The following is a 23146-nucleotide window of genomic DNA, read 5'->3' on the forward strand; positions in this document are numbered from 1 at the left end:
AAAAGGTCTTGATGAAGTTCTGAATCTACAAAGCACCTCTGAAATCTTACAAGACTTAAGTAGGTTTACCAGTGTACTCTGCAACACCAAACATTATTGGAATAACAATATGCATTAATATTCTTCTTTAAACTTGTAAGGAAATAAGTTGGTGTTCCACTTTGTTCTTTAAATGTTTCCATGAGTGCTTTGTTTATGCAAGTGACATTGTGCAATGCCAAGCAATGTACTGACTGCAATTAGTCATTCTGAAATTGGTTTTAGTAATGGAAAGGATTCCCCTTCAATCAAGTAATCAAAATGCAGTTCAATATACACATAGTTGTGTATGAAATATGTGAACAGTACACTTGTTTTTTAAATTTATGATTGTGCACTTGAATTCATATTAAAAACTAGTGTCTTTCCTAAGTGTGGAAATGGTTCTTCTCTTTGCATGTGCAAATGATTTGTCATACTAATTAATCTATTTATCATTCATAAACCTTAGACTTTTGACTAACATATTTTGTGGATCTAAAGAACAGCCTCAGCATTATCCACTACAATGCTAAATGCACCTGAATTTTAGTTCTCATTCAAAATTCCTATTGGGAGGGCAGGTTTGCACAAAGCCAAACAACTGCTTTGATAAATCAGCTGAGTCATTGTATGTGTTGCATTCCATTATGGCAATGTCTTCAAAGTTCAGTAACAAATGCACTCAAGGCCATTGTGAATTCTGCCCTTTTCACCTCACAAGTGCCAAGCAAAGCTTTATGCCAAACTTTGCTTAGCATAAATGCACTCTGAATCAATTAGACACACTTTCACATAGGTAATCCTTTTGCAATATTTATTTTGTTTCAGAGATTCAGATCATTAAACAATTTGAGTCTGAAGACAGCTAAAGCAAGACCAACAAATATCAGAAGGAAAGACTCCCTTTTTACAAGCATTAGGCTTATAGAGGGCAGGACATAGTTGCTGTAGGTGGGGGACTGTGGGAGGCAGTTAATGCCCCCCGAGGAGCTGTTCTCTGTCTCAGTTTGGTTTCTGGTCCTTAAGACAATATCCACACATTTCAAAGTTTGACTGTACTTATGAGCAGATGAAGTTGCCTTCTATCCAATCAGACCATTTGCCCACCTATCCATTACCATCTACTGACTGCTAGCTTCTCTTCACCATTTCAGGCAGAGGTCTTTGCTATCTCTGGCACTCAAGAGTCTTTTAAACTAGAAGTGCTTGAGATGAATCCTGGCTTCTTGTGCATGCAAACCAGGTGTTCTACCACTGAAACCATTTAGCTATACACTTGGTGGCTTGTTTGTTTTAAATTAGAGTATCAGATATTTGATTCTGCACTGACATTTTAAATTTGAAAAACACAAAAAAGCAGCATATACATAATCATTCTGGAGATTACTTTAAAAAATCTAGACAACAGAACTGAATTGTAAGGGTTTTAGGTCACGCAAGGGCTGCTTATGCAGATGAAAGCTTTTAAACTTAGTCAAAACCTATTGGACTTGTATTTGGAAACATATTGGGTTTGGATGTCTGTTTCAATGAACTTAAGCTAGGCTGTTTTAACAAATTCTAGATATCCAGCTAGTAGTTTAGCACTGAGAAACAGGACTTGACATGAAGTGTGACAGAGCAAAGTTGGCTGGCATGGTCTACATTTTTCTTCAGCTGAGTCCAAACATGAAATGTTAACTGCACTTAAAAAAAAAAAAGTCAGAAAAGTCTGGATATCAAAGGAAGGAGGACAGGACAGGACAGGAATGATAACAAGGAAATGCATGAATGGAAAAACAAGGCAGAAAAAGATGGTGGTGTCCCCCTCCCCATTCAGTTCCTTGAATAATACTGGCCCAACAATATAGAATTATGCTTATGAACTCTGTTCACTGACATTCTGTCCAATAAAGAGGTTATAATCCAGAGAATATGGTGCGTGCTCAACTCCCATTGATTTCAACAGGACTTCTACCATACCAGCTTTCTCTGGATTGCAGCCAGTGAATTTCAAGTCTGCCAAAAAGGCAGCAAAAACCTTAGTTAGTTGAAGAAACATTGCAAGTCAGTCATCAAAATGCTGCCAGGTTGCTTTCAACAACTGTGGGGGGAAGCCCACATTTTATGTGTAAGCTGGCACTCCATTTTTTTGCTCTAAAGAAATGGCCAAATATTTGTCAGACTAGGAGGTCATGGTGAAAAATTAGTTCTGCCTGACTATACTAAGTCACTTAACTTTGTGTTAAAAAGCACAATTTAGTGACAAAAAGTCCCCTAGAGAAAAATGAGGATTTTTCCCCTCTCCATTGAGCTCTCTAGGTAAAATTCAGCTTTTCCTAACTGTTAAGTCCATAAGCCTTTGAGAAAAAGTAAAAGGTAAACTCTAGTCTTAATTTTAAACACACACACACACACACACACTGACCAGTCACCCCCTTGTGAAGTGGCTTCTCTCTCTCTTTCACTCTTTAATGATGTGGATTCTCATGTGAAGAATGTGAAAGAAAGGGCGTGGTTCTAAAAAGTGTGGTGGAGAAGAACACTTAAAAACATGCAGGTGTTCTCTGAACATTACTTGACATCACACAGTAGGGCAACTCCACGCAGTATCCAGTGCTCGGGAGGTTGGGTGGTCCGCAGGTCCACGACAGCAATACAATTCAGATCTGTCCGAACTGGTTTTTTGTAGATTGGACATGAGTACAGGCGTGGATCTCTCAGTACTAGGAAGAAAGAAATGACCCATTGTTAGGTGGCTATGAACAACTGGACACGTTAACCCTCCCCTTGCTCTGTTGTCTTGGTTCCAAATTGTAAAGTCCTTTGGGGGCAAGGTTGGTGTAACAATCACAATGGAGAAAGCCACCCAAATTAAAATCTGTGTTACAGCTGGGACGTTCAAATTAAACAGAAACATGGGCAAGACTTTGAACATGGAAGGCCCATGGTCAAACCCTATCTCAGCAGTGGAATTTGACAGGTGTGGGCAAGCCACTTTCTCAGAGCTGGCAGAGAATCAGTTGAGCGGGTGCAGGGATGGGGGGCTTTTAACATTTTAACAATGTTAGCCTTTTCTTCTAGGGAAGGTAGTCCCCTTGATCATTTTTGGCTGTCTTTTTCTGAACCTTTTCCAGCTCTGCAGTATCGTTTGCAGGCCATAAATGTGTGCAGTATATCAAGTGTGGTAGCACCATACATCCGTATATGGGAATTATGATAAGGCACTTTTCTTTTCAATCCCTTTCCTAATAAACCTAGAATAGAATTTGCCTTTTTCACAACTCTTGCACCCTGGGTCAGTATTTTCATTGAGTTATCCACCACAATTCGAAGATCTCTTCCACGGTCAATCACCACCCATAGTTATATACGGCTTATTCTGCAAAAGTGCTCCAAGTGCAATAAAAGCTCAAAACACAGAAGTGAATTGCCAAAGCAGCAGATTACATAAGCCCCAAAGGACAAACACCATAGGTCTGCAGAAAGAGAGAAGTCTTAACACATTGGCAAGAAGCAGGAAATGAAAGGCCAGTCTGGCTTCTAGTGGGAGGACCTTCCACAACCTCCACAAGAGGAGAGCTGGTCTTGTGGTAGCAAGCATGACTTGTCGCCTTAGCTAAGCAGGGTCGGCACTGATTGCATATGAAAGGGAGACTAGAAGTGTGAGCAGTGTAAGATATTCCCCTCAGGGGATGGAACTGCTCTGAGAAGAGCATCTAGGTTCCAAGTTCCCTCCCTGGCTTCTCAAAGATAGGGCTGAGAGAGATTCCTGCCTGCAACCTTGGAGAAGCCACTGCCACTCTGTGAACACAATACTGAGCTAGATGGACCAATGGTCTGACTCAGTATATGGCAGCTTCCTATGTTCCTTCCTAACCTAGGCAGCACTGTCGAAAGGTCTTGCTCTCAGTCACCATCAATCAAGCCTCAGATGAAACATGGAGCAGAAGTTCTCCTGATTTATATATTTTTATTTAATACATTTATATCCCACTCTTCCTCTAGGGAGCCCAGAACATGGTTATAGTTACCCTCACAACAACCCTGTGAGGTAGGTTAGTCTGAGAGATACATGACTGGCCCAGAGTCACCCAGAGGCCATTTGAGCATGCGTAGTGGCCATTTTGTTTTTGGCAGCCATTTAAAAAAAATTTAATTTTTAAAAATGGTGCCCCCTTCAAGTGGCACCCGGGGCAAGTGCCCTGCCTGCCCTACCCTAGATACACCCCTGACAGTAGGCTGCCACCATCCACTTTATTTTAATGTGAGACAAACCACTCTCTCCATATAAGAGTCCTGGAAGTTATGCACACATATCTTCATGCCCCAGGATATTTGAAGAGCGAATCTGCTTCTCAACAGATTCGCAAGATGTTTAATTCAGGGATTTAAATTGACAGTTCACATAGGCTTGGCTCCTCTCTGCAATCCCTGGCAGATCTTTTTCCTTTGTGTTCCCACTGGCTTAGTCTGGGTTTTTCTCCAACCAATCACAAATCACAGCAGAAAGGAGAAGAGTGAGAGAGCTTTTTTGTTGCTGTTTGACAGCTATGGAGGAGGAGGAGTGGACGACTGGCGTTGGAGGCTTCTCTGCTGCTGCCACCGATGGACTATGGTCTGCAGAAGACCACTCGTCCCAACAACACAATCATCCCGTCCCTCCCTATGCAGGCATGGGGGGAGGGGTATGGGGAGTTCTGACCATTTTAGGGCTGCTTGCTTTCCTTTTTGTGCTGGCCACCCTGGACAGAGAAGGTGGGGGAGAACCTCTGAGGGACCTAAGATGTGGCAGCACAGTAGAGGCGAGGCAGGGGGCAGAAGACAGGGATACACGCCTGGCACCATGTGTGGTGTCGTTGAATTTGCAAGATGCAGTTGTATGATGGGCTGCAGTGTGTATTTGTTTCTATTCCATGCTTGTGAGGACTGCTGCCACATGCTGGGGGCGGCGGCGAATGGGCCACAAGACTTTGCCCTTCACAGCTCTTGTATTATTTCATGTGGGATTTTCTTTCTTACAACTGACTGTTTTCAGGCAAACAGCACAAGCTAAATTTCACAAAGCAGAACAGCTTGGGCTTTGGATGTCTATCTCTGCAGCCCACAATCCATTTTGACAGCTGCTTCCCTCCTACAAGGACCCCAGAGGTCCTTCTCTTCACTTCTAAAGTTGCTCTTTCAATCTTTTGACTTGTTTGCTCAAGCAGATCCAGACTCCGTACATTTAGCTGTCAACACTAGTGCCAGCAAACCCAGTTACAACTTGTAGCCTCCCCAACACTTGCTGAAAACTTGCATTCTTGCAACAATGAAAAGTTGATTTTAAACTGACTGACATTTCTTTTAAAAATCCTTTAAGGAATCTAAGCAGCAAAAGAAAACCATGTAATTTCCTTTCCCCCTTTGCTATTGAAAGGATTTTCTTTGGTGCATTAACAAGATTTTTATGAATTGCTTTCTTTCTGGATCTCATTGTGGCTTAAATGGCAGATATGGCATACAATCAATGTATATATAATATTTATTAGCCATTTCATTTTTATGAACTAATACACGTAAGTTGTGTCCAGTTGACTAGCCAACACTCCTAGCAGAAGGGGAAGAAGAAGTGACAGAGAGATGAATTCCATCAGTCTTTTTGGACAATATGCCACTTCGCCTCTATCCAACCAGCCCAGAATTTATCAGAAGCCAAGCCCTCCCCACCACACAGCTGACAAAAGGCTCCTCATCTGGCATCATAAGACCGACTGGCCTACATGCTGTTGTGGGAACACCTTCCCTAATCCTCAGGGGCTGACGTTAGCAGTCATTTTCATTTGATTAGCAACTCAGTCTCATGTGCTATGGAACTTGGCTGTAATGAGACTATGGGCAGGAACTGCCACAAAAACTGCAAAAGCACTGTTAAAATGTTAACGTCTGTCAATGTATTATATTACCATCAACTTATGACTTACTGTTGTTTTCCGCATATATCTTTATGACTGGCATCAGTTCGAAGAGCACCTTAGGTTTCGATTCTATGAGCTTCATGTTCCTTTTGTCCCAGCCAGCTCCTTCTAGATAGAGGCCATAAACGTAGACACCTTCAGAAGGAGGACCTGTGATGTCATCCTTCATCCACTTGGTGACCTCATTGCACAGAACTACGCTGTCAAGTGCCCATCCCTTGTTCGCTCGGGTAATTTCCTGTTCAAAGCAATACAGTTGCTAAAGTTTGACACCCTGGATTTCATCAGGCAATGAGCCAATTGTTATACAACTTCAGAATCAGCTATCAAATCATCAAGAAAGACAAATGCTGTCCAGCTTACCATACCTAATATACACACAACCTTTTCCTGTGGCTCACTGAGGTGTAACCAAGGTGTCATTTTTCCAGAAATCATTTTTTTCACATTGCTCATTACCTTTGTACCCAGACCCAATGAAGACACAAGACAACAGTAATGGAGTAAAAAAGGCCACAACTGTATTGATTGACATTCTGATAAATGAAGGAGAGTTGGCACTCCACCCTCTACAGTACGGAAGTTAAAGACTCACTGCTGCTGCATGAGTCAAACCTAAACATATAGGGTGACACACCTTGGCTCCAGACAGCATCAACCCTATGGCTAGTGCTGCCCATCTTAGCCAACCTAATGCCAAGGGACCTGCCTTAGGGATCACCACCCCCAAGCTGCCAAGCCTTTAAGGCTGGTGATTCCAGAGCAGGTTGGAGTAAGTCCTAAGCCAGTGCTCCACAATCTACAAAGCCCCTAAGGACTTTGCCAAAGGCTCCTCCGTATGCCAAACACGTGTCTAAAGTTGATCACCAACCCTACACTACCCCATATAAACTGCACTGTGCCTGCCATAGTTAGGCACTGTGCCTGCCACTGAGTAGGAAACCTAACTAACTAAAGCCCATAGTGCGAGGTAGGCGAAAAAGACCCCCAGCCAAGGCCAATCTTCCAGGGGTAAAAAGTTCCTACCCAGCTCCCCGAAGGACAACCAGCTGAAGCCCACACTATGGTCAGGGATTGGTGGTAGGGGTCAATTCTCGAACACAGACTGAGGGGCTGAGACATGGCCAAAGCTAATCGGAGGCCCATGTTTGCCTCATGCCTCACTAAGAGGCTGGGATAAAACATCTGTCCACCAGATGAGCTGGTGGTGCACTCTAATTCATTACAGACATCTAGTCTTGCACAATTCATTGCATTTCTAACCATCTTATAAGTGAGAAAAGCTGGAGAAACCAATTCCTGAAAAAGAGACACTGAAACAGAATGATGCTGAATGATCAGTTTCAGTGCCCTGGAACCCAGCAACAAGGAATGTTAAGTCCGATCAAGAAAGCCCACGTGATGCCAGTTACCAGAACCCAATCAGAAAGAAGGGGCAAATTTAAATGACTCTTTCCTGGAAGGACCAAGAAGACGTTCTTGTCCAGATAGCAGCCTTTCAATGAATCATCTGTAAGCAGAAGCCAAATTTTTCCCTGCAGAGATAACTGACTAACAGTAGGGATGAGCGAGCCGGCCTGGCTCACTCTGAGATGGGCTTGACATTGAGCCGGCTCAGTTCGGGAGGTCTGAGATCGAACCAGCCTGGCCCCCGGTTCTAAGAACCAGTTTGTGGACTGTCTCAGATAAGGGGAATCCCAGAAGCCGCGGAGAAGCATCGAGGTGGTGGGGGTGGTGGCTCCTCCAAGCTCCCTGCTAGTCTCCCAAATGACAGCCTGGGCTGGCTGCAGCCTGGTTCAGGCCTCTGCACAGATGCAGAGGCCATTTTTGTTACCTCCATGCATGCACAGAGGCCATCTGAGTCACCACACTTTCTCTTGCCACCGCCCCCCCACCCCACGCCTTTACCATTAAGATTAGGGATGCCCAGTTGTGAAGGGGAACCCTCAAGGATTCCTTTACAAGTATATCCAAGATGGTCCGTAAACCTGTTTGGCCTGGTTCAGTGGCCGAACCAGACTGGACCCAGTTCAGCCGAGCTGGACTGGGCCAGGTTGGTTTGAATCTGGTCCAGATTTGAACCAAACCGGCTAAACCAGTTCCGTTTACATTCCTAACTCACACAGTACCAGAACATTTCCTTACCAAACTCCCTTACCCCTTTCTCTCTGCAAGGAGAGCTACTGTTGTCACCCACTTACTGTCTTCATCCTCTCAGAACAACTATTTTTCTTACTGGATGCAAAGAACAAGGATAAAGAAGAAATTCTCATCTCATTGTTCCCTGAATCAAGAGCAATAAAGCATGGCTGCTGTGCAGATGATGGTGGTCAATATACTGCAGCTCAGTACTTCCAGAAAGGAACATGTAAGAGAGGGTTACATGAATGCCTTCTGGCTGTGTAAGCCTAGAGAGCCCATTTGAGCCACAGACATCTACAGGTAAACAAAGGCTTCTGGTCATGTGGTGGTTCATTAATAGGCAATTGTCTCAACCAGAACTTCTGTGTAAAACTTAAAGGAGAGAAGAAATACTATAATTTTAATTCCCTGTATTGTGATTAATAGCTGCTATAAGCTCCAAAGAGCAAGATTCCTGACATTCTCCACTTCTAACAGCAGAAACCCAGAATGCCTGAAAAAGTTAATTTCAAGAAAATAAAATCAACAGGCCTAGTTCACCGTCAAGTCCTGTAACTCCACTTTGCAGTCCACAGCATCAGGACAGGAATATTCTTCACTCACAGCTATGAAGAAATAACAAACCTACACAATGTGAAGTCTCAGGAAGGCCTGCAGGAGCTGCCTTTTAGGGAGGCTAAAATCTGTTTCATAAAAGAACAGGAATGATCTCCTTTCTCATTGAAATAGTAAGCAAAAAAGTGAACAGAAATGGGGGAAATGCACAGAAAAACATTGAAAATGTGTTATTTCACCTGTCTCATTGCAGTTAAAAAGCCCTGAGGGTTGAAGAATCCTGTCATCCAAAAGCAGTTTGGTCGACCCTCAAATATCCAAGAATGAAATTGCTTGTTCCTTTCCAGAAGCTCAGTAAACCAAAATCCAAGAGTGCTAGAAGCCCAAGATGCCTGGGGGAAAAGAGAGAGTGGTTTATTTTAAGAACATACAGAACTGAACTCTAGGCACTTACTGCAATGCAAAAATGTGAACATAGGGTTTGGATATCAAGGCCAGTTTTTACTGAGGTGGCAAACCCGTATCTAGATTGTCCCACTTCAGACTGCAGGAAGAGGTACACATGACTGAATGTTCCTTCACAAAGAAAACTAGATATTAGAGAAAAGGCTAGAAAAAATTATTGGTAGATTTTGATTACCATGCTATTCACATGAGAACTTCAATTTGTTTATCCTAGTAGAATCTACAGATAACAGAAATGATCAGATTGGCATGGTGTGGCGGAGCAATCATATCATAATTCTTTCCTGTGTGGTCTTGTTATATCGAATGTTAGAGTGGCATGGGTTGTAGCTATGCAGAGGTGGCAACCACACCAAGGTCATCAACTGGTCTTCAACTACAAAGAATCTGTTTCAGAAATGCATGTTTTAAAAACTGTTTTCCATGCTTTGTGTAGCAGATTAAAGCATTTGTCTCAGAGCAGGCTCACATGAGGGAAAGAAATGTTGAATCATCCCTGCTGAGCTGCATGGCTATGCTTCTCCCAAAACTATTCTGTATTATTGGTAAGTTCAAAATGCTGCCACTGCCACCCCTTTTGACTACAGAAACTCTCTGGGCTTGAGGTGGGATAACCCAGAAAAAAAAAACTCTTAATATGGCTCTTGGACAAGTACAAGAATCTTCCACATGCAAGTCTACACGTGGTGAGAAAAATGATAGCTGCTGAACGTTTAAGGACATGTTTGCACCAGAGAAATCCCCCTTCACCCTCCTAGCCTTTCTTCCCAAGTTAAAAACCAACTAAAAAACCCCAGCTTTATTCAATTACTACAGACTGCTTCCGTCTGCGGCTTTCTCAGCTTTTAGATATAGTTAAGAATACTTAGTAGGATCACAAAAATAGGTTGTCTTAATCCACACTTAAATGTCAACAGAGGCTTTTGCAACACCCTATGTGTATTAAAAGCATAGGCTAGTGTTTCTTATTCCCATTACGTTGCAGGTAAACTATAATAGAACAGTATCCAGAATATGCACACACCAAAGAAATATAACATCCCTAACACAAAGTCTGACTAAACAAACTTTCCCCTAAACTAAACTCCCCTTTCCCTTGAGCTCACCAAACTCCTGATGGGACTTCAAGCCTCCTATAATCCTGTCTTCCCAGGTTTTAAAGTTATCCTCCTGTAGCCAACCTCCATGGCCACATGTCCTCCTGTGCACCTCCAGCCAAGCTTCTTTCACAAAGAACTCCCTCTTCTTTGCAACAGCTCTCTAGCTCCCACCCACCTGGTGTGCTGATTGGCTGAGCCCTGGAGTTCACCAGCCTGTCAGTCAAGACAAGGGTTCACTTCCAGTTAACTCTTTAGAGGGAGGCAAAGCTGATTACTACCTAATCCTAAAACAGGAGATACAGTCCAGTGCATTGGTGATCAAACACTTTTATTTTCTTCCACAGTAAAGGAAATGGTACCAACCTTTCTCCAGCGTTCTGGAATCCTTGCATCGTACATACAATCCAAAGCATCTCGGAGGTTCTCACTCATTATTATGGTTCCATCAATGGCAAGTTTTAGATCTGTCAGAGTGTTTCGCACCAGGCAAATAATCCTCTGCATTCTATCAATTTCCTGTCGCAGAAAGATGTTCATAGGCTGGATTGCTCCCATGTGCTGCAGTCTCTCCTTTACCTACCATGAGAATAGGAGAAAGAAAGAAAAATTTTTATATATATATATATATATATATATATATATATATATATATATATCTGGCATTGTAAGCTCCAAAGCCCTGTATGCAGCCAACATCAGGGGCGTATCTATGGCAGGGCAGGCAGGGCACGTGTCCCGAGCACCACTTGAAGTGGGGGCGTCATTTTTTAAAATGACTTTAAAAAAAAAAAATTGCCGCCGAAAACAAAATGGCCACCATGCATGCTCAAATGGCCTTTGTGAGGCCCTAGGCCACGCCAGGCCTCACAGAGGCCATCTGAGCATGTGCAGTGGCCATTTTGTTTTCAGCAGCCATTTCTTTTAAAAAAAATTTATTTTTTAAAATGGCCACTGCACATACTCAAATGGTCCCTGCAAGGCCCTAGGCCTTGCCAGGCTCACAGAGGCCATTTGAGCACGCATGACGGCCTCCAAAATGGCCACTACGCCGATCTTTGTAGGCCCGAACAGGTCCGAAAATCAGCCTGGAACAGGCTGCAGCGGTGAATTAAGAGGCCGGCGGGGGGGGGCCTTTTCAGACCCCCCCCAGCCTTTAGGAAGCCCCCCGAAGGGACTACAGGTTTTAAAAAATTAAATTAAATATAATATAAGTCATTGTACACGTATATGGCTATTAATGGTGAGTTTGTCTTTGGATCAGTGTGAAATCCTTAGTATTGAGTCTCACTGGGAGTTTCTTGCTCTCTTTCTCTCATTTTAACTGTCTTTCTGAAATACTAGAATAAATTCCAATCAGTGACACAGTTTACTCTGCATATCCTTTAATTTCAGAGTATCTGGGAAAAGTAAAATTCTCCATTTATTTTTAAAACTTATGTAATAGTGATGCTACAATGCATAGTAGAGAATTAGACAGGCACTTCCGTTTAGTTTTCCAAGTACAGCTCCACTTAGTATTTGGGTATTTCATGAGCCCCAGCATACTGAAATTTGCAGTTTTCCAGCATTTTTTGGTCTGGCTACATCCACTGCCAAATAGTTTTTGGAAGATTAAATGATTAACAAGCTTGACTTGTATTTTTGAGCTGATATTATGGTAAAGTTATCTGAAAGATGGATGTCAGATGTTTGGACGGGGGAGCAATTTCAGTGCTTGCCCTAGGCGCTATTTTCCCTAGATACGCCTGTGGCCAACAAACTAATCTACATAACTTACTATCAGAGATGTGGGGTTGAGAGAGCAGAGTTTTCAAATGGCAGTAACAATTGGGAGCCGACAGTTGAATCCTTTGAATCCCTGCCCCCACCCCCGAGGCCTGTGTGAAAGAGATTTACCCAAGGATCTCTGACTACTGAGAAATATTCTCAGGTTACTAGTATCAATAGATTTTTTTTTGTCTGTACAAGAGCAGGTGCAATCAGTATCAGCTTTGGAGAACTGGACCCTTCTCACACAACAATAAAAGGGAAGCTGCAGACCCACTGGAAAGCTTTTAATTATGTCCTTATAAACTGCAACTGCCTAAATATCCCACTAACATTATTGTTTCCAACTCAAGTCAAGTCATTGAGTGATAGACAGAATCCTCATCCTTCATGATTATAAACTTTATTGATGTCTGTGGAAACTTCCTTTTGATGTTTGGATTTATTTTCTTCCAAATAAGTACAGTTATTTGGATATCTTGATTAGATTGCTTTCTTGCTTATTTATGAACCTGTTGTAGGAAATTTGGAGGTGATAAATGTATTTTGTATTATGGTAATATACTTTTGTATAGCTATACAGATTTTTGTCTGTTTTAGGTTACTTATTCCAGTGTATGTATATTTTACATTTTTGTTTATGTGTCTAAAGTGTGTGGAGAGATAGATAGATAGATAGATAGATAGATAGATAGATAGATAGATAGATAGATAGACAGATAGACAGACAGACAGACAGACAGATAGACAGATAGATAGATAGATAAACCAGGACACCTGATCCACACTCTAGTCCCCAATTCTAATCCTCTAATCCACAATTTGAATCTGATCCATTTGGCATGCTCCTCCTGTAAGCAGCATTCTTAAAAGAAGAAGTACTGGTAAGCACTAATCTGCCTATTTTTCTTTCACTATAATCTTAACTGATAATTACCATCTTCACAAGCTAGCCCATTTCCACTTCAAATGTTCATTCATCCACCATTGGGGTGAATGACATCATCAAAAACTACACTGTTGAGTTTTCCCTAAAACTGTACCAAATTTGATCCAAACCAGTTAGGTGGTTCACATGTTAGCCCACTTGTGCCTCAAATGTTCACGCAACTTCCATTTTGAGGAGTTGTTGTTGTTGTTGTTGTTATTAATTCGATTTCTATACCACCCTTCCAAAAATGGCTCAGGGTGTTTTACAAAGAGAGATAACAAACAAATAAGATGGCTCCCTGTCCCCAAAGGGCTCACATTCTAAAAAGAAACATAAGACACACACCAGCAACAGTCACTGGAAGTACTGTGCTGGGGGTGGATAGGGCCAGTTACTCTCCCCCTGCTAAATAAAGAGAATCACCACGGTAAAAGGTGCCTCTTTGCCCAGTGAACATCATCACAAACTACACCTTTGAAGTGTCCCTACATATCCCTACAACTGTATTCAATTTGGTTCAAATTGGTTCCCACTTCCACATCAAAGGTTTATGTGTCCTCCATCTTGAATTGGGATGGATGACATCATCACAAACTATGCCACTGAAGTGTCCATGTGTCACTACAACTGTACCAAATTTGGTTCAAATTGCTTAGGCAGTTCAGAAGTTACCCACTTGTGCCTCAAACGTTCACATGTCCGCCATCTTGAATTAGTGTGGATGACATCACAAACTACATCATTGAGGTATACTATGTGTCCCTAAAACTGTATCAAATTTGGTTTAAAATGGTTAGGCGGTTCACAAGTTAGCCTACTTGCGCCTCAAACTTTCATGCCTCTGCCTTCTTGAATTGGGATAGATGACATAATCACAAACTATGTTGCTGAGGTGTCCTTACAACTGTACCAAATTCATATCAAACCAGTCCAGGCATTGTGAAGCTGATAGAGGATGCGCGCGCACACACACACGCACACACACACACACACACACACACACACAGAAAGCTGGGTGATCTCATAGGCTTACTTTCCTTAAGGCAAGTAGGCTAAAAAAAGAAAAAGAAGAACAGAATACCTTACTTCAAGCCTATCAAGAAATCAAATGCAGTCAATTTCTTCTGTTGTGAGGATTTCTTAACTTGCCTCAAATGGTGCATAGTCTGCAGGAAGCTTCTCCAGCATGTCATCAGCCAGTCTAGCAACCACAGCCTCTCTGGTCTCACCTCCTCCACTAGAGCTGTCTTTAGGCTGAATGCTGAGGATGGTGTCCAGCACATCTTTTGCAAGCTTGCTCTGGTAAGTAATGTCTGCATTGGGATGCAGCCCAAACACTTCTGGAGTATCATAAGCAGGCAGGCCCTATACACAGAAAACAGACCAGAGTCACTCAATGGATTATGGAACACAAGTTTTACAAACACTGATGACTACAGAAATTAAAAATTAATATTAAGTTTACAACATAAGGAAAGGAAAGGTTGACCACAGAGCCATGTGGTTTTCTTGGTAGAATACAGGAGGAGTTTACCATTGCCATCTCTCATACAGTATGATGCCTTTCAGCACCTTCCTATATCACTGCTGCCCGATATAGGAGTTTCCCATATTCTGGGAAACACACCAGCAGGGATTCAAACCAACAGCCTTCTGCTCTCTAGGCAGGTTACTTCCCCGCTGCACCATTAGGTAGCTTTACAACATTAAACCATATCCTAACTTTCTATTTTCAAACAGAACAAAAATATTACCTTCCAAGAACAAAAATCAAACTTGTATTTTAAAAAACCCTCCATACTTGGCATGCCTTTTTGAGAAAGCATACAAGTCCTTTAGAAAAATATGGATGAAATGATGGACTTGTATTAAAGAATAATTCAAATAGATGGGGTTTAATTAAAGAGCATAAGATAAATATGAGTTACATACTATTGTGCATACATAAGCAAGTATTATAGCAACACATGAATATTCAAAGCAGCCTCTCAAGTGCTGGAATCTCTACAGAATGTAGAAAGTCATCTTGATCATTCCTTGCATACAGATAATCCATTTCTTTCATGTCCATAATGTACCAGACAGTCTTCAAGAAACCATTATATGAGACAGGAGAAAAGTAGTAGCACATTTCACCCAACCCCACATCGCAGCATCCCAGCCTTTCTATCTGAAAGGTCCTTATGTATTTCTTTAGGGCTCCTTAAGTGGCGCAGTGGGAAAATAATTGACTAACAAGCAGAAGGTTGCCGGTTTACAGAGCTCTGTGGGCGCCAGGAGTTGAAATCGACTTGACGTCAGACTTTACCTTTACTTTTTGCATGTCTGTAAATTTCCTACCTGTAACTAGCATAGAGGAAACTTCATTAAAGATCAAGTATACCAATGCAGTGACATACAATAAGGAAGTTTTTTCTTGGCCTTTCTTAGCCTTTCCTCTTGATATACTTGCTAATTTTACCAACCTGTATGTACTGAAGATATTGATCCACTGCAGTGCACTTTGGTATGCTATAGCCTTTATAGAAGGAGAAATCTTGGCTGAACATGGTTTCACTGAACCACACTTTAGCAAATGTATTAAGCAGCCTTTTGTCATAGTCATCAGTAACCCTTCCACCATACTGAATCTCCCCTATCATGTAACGAACAGTACTCCAAGATACCCCCTGAAACAAAAAATTCCAAGTTGATGACATAATTTCATGCAGCAGTACACCAAGATGCATCTCCTTATAAATACATCACTATAAACCAAAGTCAATTTCCACCCCCCAATCAAATAACTTCATTTATTCAGAAACAATGATCACCAAATTGGACTTCATTATGCCCTCAGTCAGTGTCCAAATTCCCTTAACTCCCCTATGAGCTACCAACCCTCTCACCCCTCACTCACCCTCCAATCAAGCACTGCCTGTCTCTCAGGCCCATCAGCATCCTGATGTTCAAAGTTGGGAAGCAGATGGTAGGGATGGGAGAAGGGCTGGACTTTCCCATTGCGATAAAACTGGGTGGTCTTGAATTAGTTATGCAATATGCAGAGCCACAGGAACGATTTCATCACCCATATTTCAAATATCACACCAAGTGCCAGACATTTATTTTTGTGGTGCCAAGTACCTTTTTGATGTCCATGTCATCCAAATGATTCTGAACAAACTGCACCGTGGCATTGAAATCAGCTTGGTTGAACTCATAGGGAATGTTCCATCCTAGAGGTCCAAATTTTCTTCTTTCCTGGACTGTGGAGTGTAGAAAGGCCACAGCATACAGCATTGGTTTCCACTGTGCCATGTTGCTGATATCCAGAAGATCCTGACTCACACCTGTTATAAAGAAACTCTTTGATACTATCATAAACCAGGAACTTGAGGAAGTTTCCTATGTAGCCCCATTAAAGACCTCCATTACTGAAGATACCTGTATATAGAGAGATATTTTCCTATACCAATAACCAGTACAAAAATAGTACCATGATACATAACGATGCTTACTGTTGGCCCCTGCTAACTTTGGCAAAGAGGCACCTTTTAACCTGGTAATTCTCTTTATTCAGCAGGGGGAGAGTAACTGGCCCTATCCACCCCCAGCACAGTACCTCCAGTGACTGTTGCTGGTGTCCATCTTATGTTTCTTTTAGATTGTGAGCCCTTTGGGGACAGGGATCCATCTTATTTATTTTTTCTCTGTGTAAACCACCCTGAGCCATTTTTGGAAGGGCGGTATAGAAATCGAATAAATGGATGAATGAATGAATAAAATACTGAAGTTAAAAGAGCCTGGACAGAGAATTTAAAGTTAAAATAAAATCATATAGCCTTTTCTTCATGCAAAAATGCACCTAAGAGTTTGGGTTTGTTTTTTTTAGGGGGAGGGGAGCACAGAAAACATAGTAGTCTGTGAACAGACCAGATAGAAATAATAGTAAATAATTCTAAAATCAAAGAATAAATAATAGCAAATAATTCTAAAATCATGCTAGCATCATCCACAAACATGTCTGAACAAAACAAGGGGGAAATGTAACTTTCTGTGAAATATTCATATGCAAGAGCTCAGCTTCATGACGAAAATGAACATTACAACATTATTGCCTAGCCATCTATTTATAAACTTATCCAAAGCCATTTATTAGGGCAGCTTATACATTTAGGTAGTTGCATAAAGCAGAACACCCTGTATGGACTCACCACTCAAGATACCCCTTAAATGCTACAGGTGCACTCCAGACAAACTTGGAAATGGTTAGGTCCCACTGAAATCAACTGGACTTTAATATATGAAACTGTGTGCTGGGATTTTCTCTGGAAGTCCTACAGAGTTGGTGAGAGAAAAACAAGTCAATTACCTCCGTAAGTTCTCTTGAGGCCAGCTTTGAGTCCTTGAGGAGGCTCGTTGGTGAATTTGATAGACATTTGTAGAAGGGTAATGGGGAAATGTTTGTGAACCTCTGTAGTCATCCACAAGCGAAAATCCTCATGAACAGTCTCCGTTTCCACAATAGTATCCATCAACTCATCCATGAAGTCAAGACCTAGATGGCAGTTCTGCAAAAGTGCCCATCCACCCTAAAGGAAACAAAATGGGGGAACTTGCCTATATTTATTCTTAATTTTAGAAGTCAACACAATTCAAAACATTTACACTATAATCATCTGCTGGTGACACTACAATTTACATCCTTGTAATGCTGGCATAATATGTCCCATGCCAAGGTGTAAAATTCTATTTCTCCCTGTTCCCAAATGAACACCAAGTTGGGTCAGGAAGACTCAGACTCCGTTCTCCTCTGACCCTCTCTAGGTAAACAGGCAGATGTTCACAGCATAATTCTACTGCAGGAAGATTCTGTCACTAAAGGGATGTTATTTTTGGTGTGAAGAATCAGAATTTTGATGAGCAAGCACTAATATTTTATTTCAACCCCTAATGAACCAATTTTGTATATTAAGGATACTGATCAACTTGGCATATGCATAACGTAAGTGTATGTCACACTAAACAACAGTCCATCTTCATTAAGCAATGGACTTTATAGTCCTGCTGTACAGTCCCTCTCCCCAACCTCCAGCTGCATAGACACAGGTGGTTCTAAAAATACATTTCTGTTATCACTGGTGGCTGACTCTCTGTGCAGTCTAACTTCAGCATTAGGAAGTGAGGCTTGTTGAGGAGATGGGCTGTTCTGAATCTCCTTAAAACAAGAGTGCGGGTGCTTGCTTCACGCCACTTCCATTGTTTCCAATTGGAACAATGGAAGTTCCACAGTCCCACAGTTTCCAATGGAAGTTTCACAATTTCATTGTTTCCAGTGGAAGTGGTGCGAAGCAAGTGCCCACACTCTGTTTTAAAGAGATTCACCAACAGCCTGTCTCTCCAACAGACTCAGAGCTCCCTTTTACCTGTGTGGAGCTCCAACAGCTTCTTACAGCCAAGTTTAGACTGCACAGAATGTCAGTCAGCATGTCATGAATATAGGTCCAGCTTCAGTCTGAAACTATTTGCATCTGAATCTAGCTGATTTGGGTGATTTGTAGACAGAACAAATCACCCCTATGCTCAATTGCCCAGATTTGGGTACAAAACAAATCACCCCAGATTCAAACCTGAAAAATTCAGAGATTTGAAGGATTCATAGGATTCTAATTTAGAATCCACAATCACTGGTCATCTTTGTTCATTCATAATCTTCTTTTGGTGCAAAATGATGAATAAACTTTGAAAGAATCCACTCTCATTTTCTACCAGAGAATCTACTCAGAACATCTCAGACATTGTAAACAACAAAACCCAGTGCCCCATGGGCTTGTGGGTGGTTCGCACCCTATGTGTATTAGACCACAACCCACTCTGGACCACCCTGGTGCTCCCCAAGTGGAGTTATGGGGCTGCTGAAATTCCCCATTACTCCCTATGGGGGAAAAGCTTAAAGAAGCACAAATTTCAGGGGGAAATTAAAAATAACCCCTTTCACCAATTTATTTGAAATCTGGGTGGTAGCAGGCACCCATTGGGGCACTACCACCTGACCTACTCTTCTGCCCCTGAAACCTCCTTTCTGCCCTGTATCTGCCACAAAGAAATGCCAACTTTAAAAAAATTGTTAAGAATCACCCCTTTGCCTAATTTCTTTGAAATCTGGGTGGTAGCTTCCTTTCACCCACTGGGCACTACCACCCACCACAACCCACTCTGGGACACCCTGGTGTCCCCATGTGGAGCTATAAGGCTGCTGAAATCCCCATTATTCCCTATGGGGAAAAGCTTTAAAACGTGCCAACTTCAAAAATTCTTTTAAAATCAGCCCTTTGCCAAATTTATTTGAAATTTGGGTGGTAGCTTCCACCCATTGGGCACTACCACCCACCCCACTATTTTGCCCCTGGGACCCCTTTTTTGCCCCAAATCGATTCAGATTTGGAAAATTCGGCTACAAATAGAACCTGGGGTGATGGGGGGGGCAGATTTGGACCCAAAACAAATCAGGAGTGATTCAATTCAGGTACAGATTGAATTTTTAAAAAATTGATTTGTGCACATCCTTACTACCTATCCCCAGCACAGCATCCCTCTAATGGCCATTGTTGGTGTCCATCTTATGTTGTTGTTTTTTAGACTGTGAGCCCTTTGGGGACAGAAAGCCATTTTAGTTATTTTATTTATATCTATGTAAACTGTTTTGGGAAATTTGTTGAAAAACATTATATAAATATTTGTCATACATTTCCCTGCCATGTTATCCTGGCTGCCATGGGGAGGACACTGACATCACCACATGTTTTAGTGTAAAACATGTGGTGTTTTACCTTCCCTCCATCACCAGGGAAGGAGACATAGAGGCTATTCACACGATGGGAGAAAATCAGGCTAGCAGATGCTAGCTTGATTTTCTCCCATCGTGTGAACCACCAGGCTCGGATTGAAGCCCAGTGGTTCTTAAGCGGCTCACCCGCTAAAGTACCCCTCCCCTTAAACCAGGTTTGCGGAACACTCTGCAAACCCGTTTTTTAAAATCATGAGTTGCCATGGCGCGGCTCTGCGCCACAGCAACTCATGAGGAGAACCCCAACCAGGAGGCCGGAAAGCAGCCTCCTGGCTCGGGGGTCTCTCCAGCATGCCCTGAGTGCTCATGCAGGGCATGCTGGAGCTTCTGGGGGCCGCGCAGCCCCCAATCCACCCCAGCCCCTACCAGCTCCATGACTGCCACCCTGCTTGTGTGTAGGGAGAACGGGCTAAGCCCGCTTTCCCCACGAACCCCCTAGAGGCTCTTCTCAGAGATCGTGAGACGAGCCTCATAGAATGACTGTTATTGGTGGCATCTAAGAAGTCTGTTACATCTAGTGTCAGCCTTATTATGCTGCTGATTACAAATAATCTTATTTTGGCTTTCTAGAAATATAAACAAGTTGGTCCTGCATGGATCAGTAGCCCATTTATTAAGTTCTTCTAATGCTTAGCCTAACTTGCTTTGACGATTCACATCATCCCGAAAAATTCAAAGACGGGCCTGCACTGAAACACACATTCAGAATATGCCTTACATGTGCCATGGTTTGCTGCAGAAGTTTGCGTGCATGGACCTCTTGCCCTTGGCCCATAGAAACATAACGTGTCTCAATCTTCAGTCTTTTCCCCAGAGCAATGATAGAATCGGTAGGATCAGAACCCATGGAAAGGAAGCAAGTGAGAGGCATGCATGGATCAGATTCCTCCCAGGTCTTCTCCAAATCTAAGATGACCCCTTCTGCATATTTTTCTCCCATGGTATCCATAATATATTTCCTTGCCTGGTGGGGAGTGGGGAGCCAAAGCAGGGAGAGAGAGAGATGGAGATGTATTGATTAGTTTACCAAGTATACCTTTTTGTGAAACATTACATTATGGTGGAATTACATACTAGCCTAGGAAACACGGGTTCATATTTCTTGAGTAAGATGTATGCAGTGGTGGCAGGCATTTTCAAGAAAGAATTGGTAAGCAAGAAAGTGGTGCTGAGCTCTTCCTTTACTTTCCTCCAACAACTCTTCAGCTGCTTTCCTCCTACATCTCCTTTCCCCATTCATTGTGCTTCAATTTTTCTCTGAGCAGGTATCAACCCAGCTGGGGGAAGCATTGCAGGGAAGATGCAGAAGGTGAGGCAACAAAATGTTCCTCCCACATTCACATTATCAGGAAAGAGGTAACATGTAATTATTTCAACTCTTTGTTTTCTGAAATCAGGTTATAAGGGCAAAAATAGAGCTAAAGATACAGTAAAAACCAAATACGAGATATCATGAGTAGCAACATGGAGTAAACAAATTCAATATCCTATTGAATCACAAGAGGCTAACTCCCGAAAAGCGATTTTCATCTTAATGCTGTCAACTGCTAAGTTTCTTCACTCATGTAATATGTTGCATGTCTAATTGCAAATTGCTCACATTTTTCTACAATATAGAAATTCTGTTAAACCCTTTTACTGAATGGGAAGTATTCAATTATTCAAAACAGCATTTGAACCTCAAGGTTCCAATGTGATTTTGGTTGTAAATAGGTAGGAAATCTGGTTTGCAAAGTTGCAACTACTAGAGCTTGCTAAAATCCTCCTGCGATATATACATACAGAAATGATAAACTCCGTCATTTCATCAGGTTCACCACAAATATTTACTGGAATTAGTATAAACTGTGGATGGGATGTCTCTGCATTGATCCATCTTCTGAAGACTTCTCATGATACCCCAAAGCTAGGTTTGCTGCTCAGAGTGGCTTTAGGGATGGCCCATAGTTCAAATGCATACTTTGAACAAAGGAGGTTCCAGGTTCAATCACCTGAATCTTGAATGAAAGGATGCCCTATAGCACGACTGGGAAAGGGAATTCTATCCAAGACTTTAAGAGAGCTGATGCTAGTTAGAGTAGACAGTCCTGGGATAAATGAATTAGTGGTCTCACTCACTACAAAGCAGCTTCATATGGTTGGGTCGACTCACATTTGAAGCACCCTCAAACTTTTCTAACACTGACTTATCTAGCTAAAAAGAGTTCTAAGCCTTTCCTAGCTTCAGGATCTTCACCTGCATATACTGAGGAGCCTCTTCAGATGATAGCAGTAAGAATGGCCCCTCCTTGCCTCCTACATTGCATATGCTGCAACAATGCAACACAATATTGAGGACTAGAACAGATATTCAGCAGCTCAGTGCAAGTTGTTCTCCTTCCTATAGAGAAAATTGCCATCTCCATTTTCCTTCTTGTTATGTAAGAGACAACTAACCCTAGCGGTTCCTGTACCCCTGGGAAGTTCAGGTTTAAAATCTGGAAATGGCCAAAGGTCCTATTATGTGTGACTGAACTGTCTGGACCTGTTTTAATGGGATGCTCACTTCACTACAATTCGAAGAGTCCTGTCCTTCAACAAACAGAAAGAATCCAGCTAACAATTCTGCTTTGAATACTAGCAGTCTTGTAGCAAGAATATCCAGTCAATCAAGGCAACCTGGACTAAGCATACAAGCAGGAAAAAAACCACCCCAAAAACTATGATTGATAGACCAGCTTTAAGTACCCGGCATTGCTTGGGCTTATGGTGCGAGCTTCTCTTTGTTATTGCATCCATATACCCATTGTATATCCGTCTGTCTGTCTGTGCGAGGTGGTTGTTGGGGTTCCCAGGTACCCTATGTTGCTCATTGGGTAATAAGAAGTGGTCCCAATAGCTCAAAGGTTGTGGGAATGTATAGGGGACAGACAGACAAACAGACATTCACTTTGAGAGAGAGAGAGAGAGAGAGAGAGAGACAGACAGACAGACAGACAGACAGAGACACTATTTCTGGACTCAAAGCGCTTCAGATCAGTTGATTAATGCAGTAAGCAGAATTAAGAATTCTTGCTGTTCTGTGATTAAAAGGTTTCAAATAGATTATCCAGATTTTAGACTAGAACTGTACTACTCTGTGGCCTGGTACCATTTTATTCATATCATTTACAAGCACACTTGTCTACCTGAGCTATGGTTCTATCAGGACACCAAGACCTAATGAGGAGGAGGCGTCTGAAGCAGTCCAGAGCTTGGTCATAGCCACTGGGAACCAGTTCTTCTTCTGGTGTCTCCTTGTCAAACCAAATTTTCCACTGCTTTTCCGTTCGTGAGATCTGCCAGCACAATGGAGAAGAAGCCAATTATATTCCATTGACAGTAGGACTTTTCAGATTCAAATACCCATATTTACCCAAATTGA

The 23146-nt window shown here is 42.1% G+C and overlaps 1 protein-coding gene across 7 annotated transcripts in view; it reads right to left on the reverse strand.

Annotated features, from left to right (window-relative positions):
- Window positions 1–818: 818 nt before the first annotated feature.
- The window catches only part of LOC128322773 (dynein axonemal heavy chain 5-like), a 240360-nt gene continuing 218032 nt past the window's right edge, over window positions 819–23146 (reverse strand). For all 7 annotated transcript variants that reach the window (XM_053244679.1, XM_053244680.1, XM_053244682.1 and 4 more), the window contains 10 exons: window positions 22911–23060; window positions 20462–20707; window positions 17269–17488; window positions 16041–16246; window positions 15383–15586; window positions 14067–14282; window positions 10583–10795; window positions 8894–9046; window positions 5964–6195; window positions 819–2726 (listed from right to left, as the gene is read on the reverse strand). In XM_053244679.1, coding sequence (XP_053100654.1) covers window positions 2575–2726; window positions 5964–6195; window positions 8894–9046; window positions 10583–10795; window positions 14067–14282; window positions 15383–15586; window positions 16041–16246; window positions 17269–17488; window positions 20462–20707; window positions 22911–23060 — 1992 coding nt within the window. In that variant the 3' untranslated portion in view covers window positions 819–2574. The remainder of the gene's footprint in view (window positions 2727–5963; window positions 6196–8893; window positions 9047–10582; window positions 10796–14066; window positions 14283–15382; window positions 15587–16040; window positions 16247–17268; window positions 17489–20461; window positions 20708–22910; window positions 23061–23146) is intronic.

The sequence above is a fragment of the Hemicordylus capensis genome, chromosome 4 (genome assembly GCF_027244095.1).
Source record: "Hemicordylus capensis ecotype Gifberg chromosome 4, rHemCap1.1.pri, whole genome shotgun sequence".
NCBI lineage: Eukaryota > Metazoa > Chordata > Lepidosauria > Squamata > Cordylidae > Hemicordylus > Hemicordylus capensis.